Source organism: Acanthisitta chloris, unplaced genomic scaffold (assembly GCF_000695815.1).
Source record: "Acanthisitta chloris isolate BGI_N310 unplaced genomic scaffold, ASM69581v1 scaffold1430, whole genome shotgun sequence".
Taxonomy (NCBI): domain Eukaryota; kingdom Metazoa; phylum Chordata; class Aves; order Passeriformes; family Acanthisittidae; genus Acanthisitta; species Acanthisitta chloris.
The window spans coordinates 456-9,249 of NW_008650833.1; the positions used below are offsets into that span (position 1 = coordinate 456).

General features: G+C 44.1%; 1 protein-coding gene across 1 annotated transcript; it reads right to left on the reverse strand.

Moving 5' to 3' along the window:
• Nucleotides 1-224: 224 nt before the first annotated feature.
• CNOT11 (CCR4-NOT transcription complex, subunit 11) lies at nt 225-8,789 on the reverse strand (the record flags this gene model as incomplete). Its single annotated transcript, XM_009070191.1, has 5 exons — nt 225-437; nt 1,193-1,395; nt 3,029-3,181; nt 7,423-7,587; nt 8,678-8,789. Coding segments are annotated over 5 exons (846 nt in total), but the record flags the coding sequence as incomplete, so codon positions are not given.
• Nucleotides 8,790-8,794: the final 5 nt, after the last annotated feature.

Sequence of the window (8,794 nt, forward strand, 5' to 3'; positions counted from 1 at the left end):
AAACACAGCCCTGTGGCACAGCCTCACAATCACTTCATAACTGTTCACTTATTTGTTTTACACACTTCACAGAACAATCAGAGTTGGAATCAGAGCTGTTCCAGTGCCCAGCCACTCTCTGGGGGAAGAACCATTTCCTAACATGCAGCCTAAACCTCCCCTGACACAACTTCAGACCATTCCCTGGGGTGCTGAGACTTAAGGAAACCTTATTATACTTGAGATCATACTAACCTATTGACAACTTCCATTGAGTGTAAGGACATGTCCATGTTGACCAAGACAGAAAAATACTCTGTTATTTGACTAGACTGCATTAGTTTCAGCAACATTTCTATAGCTACTAAAGGATTGTTTTCAACCAGGTCTGGCAATTTGGCAGGAGTGAGACCAATATGGTAAACAAGTTTGGGGTCCTTTTCCAGTTCTCCAAGGAGCTGTAAAGAAAACAAAAACAAAACACAAATAAGCAACAACCTCAGGTTTTTTTCCTTAACTATCCACATTACTGCTTGAAGAAACTGCTATAATATATCCAACAAAGAGGAGAATGACAATCCTTTAGATTTAGGCTTCTCTATTGAAAATAACACTGAAGTGTGCTTTAAAATTTCTATGATAGGCAACTGTGCCCATAAAACCTTTAATAAAAGACTTTCACCAGTGGGTGGCAAAGAAGGGAGGGAAAAAACCCCAAAAACAACTATGAAAAGTTTCAGCCTTCTTTACTTTCTTGTGCAGTAGAAAGAAACCTCAATTTCCAGTTCCTGTTGTCAGAAAGAGTTCTGCAAATAAAGATAAGAGTGCCAGTGTAATGATTATGAGAAAAGCTCACTGAAATCAGGGGCAGTAGTATCAAAATGAGTAAAAAAAAATTCAGTATTGGTATTTCTGAAATAATTCCTTTCCAAAAGCTTTCACAGAAGCATGAACAACTTCATTTTGAGAAGATTTTTCCATGTCACTTATTGATCAACTGTTACTATGTCCAGTCACTGCTAAGAAGTTTAAGGATTTCTTCCCTACTCATATAAACACAAGTCAAAAGTCTTGTGTTGTCACAATTTGAAGTACTCGGAGTTTCCTGAATCCAAACACAGATTAACTAAAGTGCTCAAAGTCTTCTAAAATACATCTGTTAATAGACAGTTTGTTAGCAAAGCATGTAGACAGGGAAGTGCATCACCCTTACCTGTGTTTGCTGTGGGGAAGTCAAAGGACTTTTAAAAGCTTTTGCCATGATTCTTTTTATCTCAACTCCAGTGCTGTTCTTAACACACATTGACTTGTCCCACTGGATGGTGTGATCTGGCTCGATGGGATTTAACCAGGCCAATTCATCCTCACATATGTGCAGTGGAGGTGGTGGTCGAATAAACTCTGGTCGAAAGTGACCTACAGTGGCAACAATGTGAAATGGTTTCCTGAAACTTCAGGTATTCTGTTTTATATCAGCACAAAAAGAAGAGCCCTCAAAGTCCCCATTACTTCAAGTTGTAACACTGAGAACAGCATTACAATCCTATCTGTCTCCCAGAAAAATACTTATTGCTGATGTGGGCAATGACTGTGGACAGTAAAATGAACTGAGAACTGGCTGAGCAGCAGATTGCAGAGAGCTGTGATCAGTGGCACAGAGTCTAGTTGGAGGCTGTCACTAGTGGAGACACCAGGGCTCCATACTGGGCCCAGTTTTGTTCAACTTGCCCATCAGTGACTTGGCCGAGGGGACAGAGTTGCCTTCTCAGCAAGTTTGCTGATGATACAGAACTGGGAGGAGTGGCTGATACCTCAGAGGGCTGTGCTGCCCTTCAGAGGGACCTCAGCAGGTTGGAGAGATGGGCAGAGCAGAACCAACTGAGATTCCACAAGGACAAGTGCAGGTTCTGCACCTGGGAAGGAATTACCCCCGGCACAAGTACAGGCTGGACACTGACCTGCTGGAGAGCAGCTCTGTGGGAAGGACCTGGAGGTCCTGGTGGACAACAGACTGTCCATGAGTCACAGTGTGTCCTTGTGGCTAAGAAGGCCAATGGAATCCTGGGATGCATTAAGAAGAGCATTGCCAGCAGGTCAGGGAGCTGATCCTGCCTCTCTGCTCAGCCCTGGTGAGGCCACACCTGGAGGATTGTGTCCAGTTCTGGGCTCCTCGGGACCAGAGGGACATGGAGCTCCTGGAGCAGGTCCAGCAGAGGACAACAAAGATGCTGAAGGGACTGGAGCACCTCAGTGATGAGGAAAGGCTGAGGGAGTTGGGCCTGTTCAGTCTTGGGAAGAAATGACTGAGAAGAACCTCATTAATGTATTCAAGTCCATAAATGGGAAGTGCCAAGAGGATGGACCAGACTCTGCTTAGTGGTGGAAACCAATAAACAAAAGGTTTACTGCTTTCCACCAATAAACTGAAGCACAGGAAGTTCCACCTGAATACAAGGAAGAACTTCTTTCCTGTGCAGTCACTGAGCACTGAACAGGTTGCCCAGAGAGGTCATGGATTCTCCCTCACTGGAGATATTCCAGAACCATCTGGACACAATCCTGAGCCATGTGCTCTAGGGTGGCTCTGTTTGAGCAGGGAAATTGGACCAGATGACCCATTGTGGTCTCTTCCAACCTGACTGATTCTGTGACTCTAATTTTTAGTGATATTGTTATATCAGTCAGGTTTTCCTCTTGATTCAGATCCCTAAGTTACTGATCTTGTGGTTTTTTTCCCTTCCATAGGAACTACTTCCTTGGGAGGTGTTACCAGGCAATGCAGATCTTAGTGTAGGGGAGTAAGATCTGTTAGCCAACAGAGGACACAGGGAACAGCCTGAAGACAGACTCCAGATTTTTAAGCCTGGAAATGTGAATGCCATGGAATCTGATCTAGAGACAGCCTGACACAGTTCTGCACTGTTTCATCCATCTTAATTCCCATTTCACGCCTTGAAAATACTTCTGAATCCCATTCATTTGATCTGAAGAAGTATAACAACACAGCATGTTGTGGGTTACAGAAACAACAATGTGAAAACTCACATACTTTCTATAGGAGGTTTTGGTCCACTCACTAAGGCTTCTGTGATCTGGGAAGCAACAGAGCTGTCGAAACCAGAGTTGGAAGAATCTGGGTCAGGATCGCTGAGGATGCTGGGGAAACTGGCCTTGCTCTGTGTTGGCAACTCAGACTGACGTTCTGAAAGAAGAATATTAAACCATAAAATCCAAACAGAGATGCTTGGAATACTAAAGCTTTAGAAAAGAACTAGCTTAGGAAAAAAAACTAACAAACCAGATAACATCAGCATGAAATTTAGTACCTTGTCAGGCAGCTAGCAGTCAGTGCCAGTTGACAGGCAAGGGACAGAGGTATGCAGCAAGGATAGAGGAGAAATAGAACCTAATCTGAAATGCAGCCCTGGCTGTAGAAAAGGTAAGTAACTGATGTAATCTGTGTCTAAAAGCACACTAGTAGGTTCCCATGCTGCTCCTGAAAGAGTTCATTAGCTGTATCTAGTTTTGTAATCACTTCTCAGAGCAGGAAAGCAATTTGTGACTTTCCTACACAGATCCATTTACAGACTGTGCAACACCAGTGGTCACACTGGCCCTGAAATCAGCCATTCAGATTTGCCCAACCCATTCCCTAAGCATTGCCTAAGCTACTTGTGCATTCACTGTCAAGACACAGCAAGTGCTTTTGTGGAAAACGATGGAGCTTAACTGTGAGGTGATTTTACAGACATTGTCATTACAGCAAACCTGAACGTGTCCCTTTAAAGAGCAAATTACAGAACATAAGCAAGTTACATAAAAATAATACTAAGGTTAGTGTATACAGCAAAAGACTTGAAGAAATTGAACAAAAAGAAAATATGGGGCTGGATACATTGTCAGATTTTTACATGCTCTTCTGAACCTGAAGACTTGATGGCTGATCTTACATGTTCTCTGTACTCTTTTGAGAGATCATGTTGTCCATTGCTTTGGCAAAAAAACCTCCAGAGGACAAAAAGCTGAAAACTGAAAGTCCCTACTACAGAACAGCACCTGACACTCCTCCCCACCACCCTGTTAACAGAGAACACCAGGCAGCAGGTTAAACCTTAGCAACCTGAAGTTCAAAATTGTTGGCACCACCCAAGAAATCCCTTGTGCAACTAAACCTGCACTAAACACCACTCCTTTCCCTGACTAGTTATGTGCAATGCTGTCAGATTTCACGTACCCTAACACTTCTGGGCAAGATGTACTTGCTCCTTTTTTGTGCAACCATCTTGACCCTGCCCAGATTCCTGCAACCAAATCCACGAGACACCAGAAGTGTAAATGACAAAAGGATCATCAAAACAAACCTGCTAATTTATTTTTTGGCTTTCTGGCCTACTTTATCCAACTATTTCAGATAATGCAAACATTTGCATATATAATCACTGAAGCAACACAGCAAGGTACAGAATCATAGAATCATTGAGGCTGGAGGAGACCTCTAAGATCACCAAGTCCAACCATTAACCTGTCACTGCTGGAACCCCTAAACCAGATCCTCCAGTGCCAGATCCAAATGCCTCTTCAACACTTCTGGGGATGGTGATGGTGAGAGAGGCAGATTAAAGATTCTCCAAATGGCAGGGAATGGAGACAGAAGGCACCTATCCTACAAAAAACATCGTGGGGGGTAGGGGGAGGAAGACTCATTAGTTCCAACATTCACACAAGCTTTTGGTAGGTAAAGTGTTAGAAACTAGAAATACCAGTTTGATCCAGCAAAGTTGGGCTCCACATCAGCAGAGTCTGTGAACCTGCATTTACACCTTTCCTCTGAATGCAGTAGATGAGCTGTTACAGCAGGTCTCAGGCTTCATGTTCCTGAGCCTCTCTTGCTCCTGTTGGAAGCTCCCTAGATTGTCTCCTGCCTGCCCTGTACTTCTGATCCCACCACTCTCCTGCTGCTGCTGCTGCCTGCCAGCTCTTGCACTGAGGTCAGACCAGTGATTCGCTTCGCAAGACTTTTGTCATTGTGCTCCCAAGGAGTGCAAACTGCTGAGGGCACTGCAATTCGGCCTTTTATTGTCATCACTCCTCAGCAGCACAGCTGGGCTTACAGCACCTAACTGCAGCAAAGATCATCTGTGTGCCAACCAATCTGACTGAAACGACTCTGAGTACTCTTGTGAAAGGCTGAAATGAAAGAGGTGCAGCATTAGAGTCACAGAGTCACCAAGGCTGGAGGAGACCTCTGAGATCATCCAGTCCAACCATTAACCTGTCACTGCTGGAACCCCTAAACCAGATCCTCCAGCATCAGATCCAGACACCTCTTCCACACTTCCAGGGATGGTGACTAAGAGGGAAAACATTTTTCATCTCAGGTACCACAATTTTGAAGGGGTACCAAGTCTTACAGCTGTTACATTCAGTGAAACATGTGGGGGAAAGTGTGTAAACATAACACCACAAACACTGCATCTAAGAGCCACCACCCTGCACCAGATTCACCCTGCACACTTATATTAGGAGAAATACACTGAAGACTTGTGAAAAAAAAATAAATCACAAACCTTCCAAAACACAACAGACAGAAGGAAGCATCACAATATTAAAACAAGAGATTTGTCTTCTAAAAAAGTGATTAGAAAGCTCTTACCCATCATAGAGAGAGACAGCAAGAAGGCTGAGAAAGACAGTATAAAGTTGTTTCAGATGCAGATGGTTTTGTTACAAAACTCCTACACTTGCTCTAAGCAATTAGTTGTGCATGTTTACTGCATTATGTAAACAATGAAACACATCTTAGAGGGCTTAGTTTAGCAAAGCACCATTAATGACTTTGCACTGTACCTTCAGCCATCAGTGTCTTCTATAAACTAAAATATGTGGCCTAAAGTGCCCATTCATCCAGCTACAGCCTTGAGGTTGCCCAGAGAACCTGTGGATGCCCCATCCACAGCTGGAAGGGTTCAAGGCCAGGTTGGATGGGGCTTGGAGCAAACTCTTCTAGTGGAAGGTGTCCCTGCCCATGGTCAGTGGTTGGAACTAGATGATCTTTAAGATCCATTCCATTCCAACCATTCTGTGATTCTATGATTTCATTCAGAAGGTGAACACAATACCAAGGGGAAAGCAAATGAAAACAAATGAAAAAGATTCCATTCCAACCATTCTGTGATTCTATGATTTCATTCAGAAGGTGAACACAATACCAAGGGGAAAGCAAATGAAAACAAATGAAAAAGATTCCAGGATTCTTGAGGTATCACATATGCTAAAAATCACAAGTTACCTGAAGCTTCACAAAATCTGAATTGGCTAAGGGTTGTACAAAATACAGACAGGAGGGACAGAACAAGAACCAGAAGTGTTTGTCTTGCCTGTGATGGTATTCAGAAGGTGAACACAATACCAAGGGGAAAGCAAATGAAAACAAATGAAAAAGATTCCAGGATTCTTGAGGTATCACATATGCTAAAAATCACAAGTTACCTGAAGCTTCACAAAATCTGAATTGGCTAAGGGTTGTACAAAATACAGACAGGAGGGACAGAACAAGAACCAGAAGTGTTTGTCTTGCCTGTGATGGTATGTTAGGGTGTTCAATTGCATTCTCCAAAGATCCCACAGTCTGGAAGAAGTAGCTAAGGAGGACACCAGAGGACATTTGTACACTGTGGACAAGGGACAGTGTACCACAGCACAAGTCATTGTTGGGAGTGTACAGTAAAAAATGACAACAAGATACAACCACAGGACAGAGAAAGTCTAACCAGTGCCTGAGCTCAGAGCAACAAACCACACTGAACAGGTGTAAAGTGGGATGGTCAGTTTTCAAGCAAGCAGGTCTGTTTGCACATACCTAGGGATAAAAACCACTACTTTTTTTGGTGTTCAAACTGGCTCCTTGTTCCAAACACTTTACATTTCAGATTAGCTCCAGATGTGACTCATCAGTTAACACGACCTGAACAATCACCTTCCTCCTCCTGTTCTCCTGTCAAAGGATAAGCATCACATTGCTTTTGTTTTCAGTCTAGTAAGTGGAACACCTTCCCTCTCTTGAGCTAACCCTGCAAGATGTGACATTACAATAAACTGAGAATATAATTGTAATAGTCACTTTGCCAGGTACAGGTACATGACAGAGTGACAGTTCTTTTGTTCTCTCGTACTAGAAATATTGCTAAGGGTGAAATATACCCCTAAAAACACCCCACACGGCTTTAGATTAAAATATTCCTGGAGCTGAATGTTTTCCTGTTTAAGGCAGTGATATAGATGCTCTAAAAACTACTTCTTAAGGAGGATAAAAGAGTTAAGATGTAATCTCTGCTTGAAGTGATTGAACATAAACTTAAAGACCCTAAAGCATAGTTTTAGGACAGACAAGAGTGTTCCTCAGTCACATTACAATAGCGAAGAGCAGTTGCCAACCTTCCATACCTGCTAATGCCAGCTGGAGCCCACTTATATCCACTGACTGGGCCATGTTCCCCACGTCCATGGCAGCGATCTGCCGCGGAGTCTTCTTGAACAGCTCTCTAGGAGGGGCCAACATCAGCTGGGAGAGGAAGAACTTTTCTGGAGGAGTTATGGGAGGTAAGAATCCTATGGAGTGAAAAAAACAATGAGTGAAAAACAACCCCTGGCTTTTAACACAGAAACAGCAGAAGTTTCCCTATGCTTCATGGAGAACAAGCAAAACTAAAACACAAACTGATGTGCTACTTATGGTCAGGTCAGAGCAACAGGAGAGTCTGAGCACACACTAAACTGTTACCTACTCTGCTCCTAAAGTGATACAGAACTCAGCATTACACTTGTTATCCATATTGTTATCACTACTATTATTACACAGTATTAGGCATCTCAACATGTGACATCTGATGCCACGTCACTCCCAGTGGTTTATTTACAACCTCTCCAATCCATCCAACCAGTGACTTATAAATACCTGACATGGCCATTCATGCTGCAAGTAGTGAAGAGTTTGTTTAGAAACTGATTTACTCATCACTTACGTACTGAAGCCAGAAAAAGTGTTTCATGTATTTCTAAGAGGTTTGTTTCACATATCACTCTTCAAGAGGTTCATCTCCCCTATTTCTCTCCAAGAGGTTTATTTCCCTCTCTCCCCCTAAGAGCTTCATTTCCCTCTCTCTCCAAAAGGTTTGTTTTCCCTATTTCTCTCCAAGAGGTTCGTTTTCCTCATCTCTCCCCAAGAGCTTTGTTCCCCATCCCTCTCCAAGTGCATTGTTTCCCCCCTTTCTCCCCAAGAGCTTTGTTTCCCCCATCTCTAAAAGGTTCATTTCCCCATCTCTCTCCAAAAGGTTCGTTTCCTCCATCTCTCACTAAAAGGGTCATTTCCCCCATCTCTCTCCAAGAGGTTTGTTTCCCCCATTTCTCTCCAAGAGCATTGTTTCCCCTCTCTCTCTCCAAGAGGTTCGTTTCCCCTACTTCTCTCCACGGGGTTTGCTGCACAGCTCTAAAGCAGTCAGAACTCTCCCATCACCTCCAGCTTTTCCTAACGGCTTTCTCCCACAAAAGTCCGTGTAAGGGTCCAAGCAAGTGCCTGCCTAACACTCAGCCTAGAGACTCCGGCCGGGAAGCATTCCCACCGCTTTCTCCACGAGGCAGAAAGCCAAAGCAACCACCGGGGAGCCGAGATGGGGCCGGGAGGGCATCACCTGCCCCGCACCTGAGAGCGGCGTGCGCTCCGCCTCGTCTCCGCCGCGCTCGGGCGCGGGGTTGAGCAGGTGAGCGAAGACGGCGGCGAAGGGGTTGGCGGCGAGCGGCTCGGTGCGGTACATCTCCC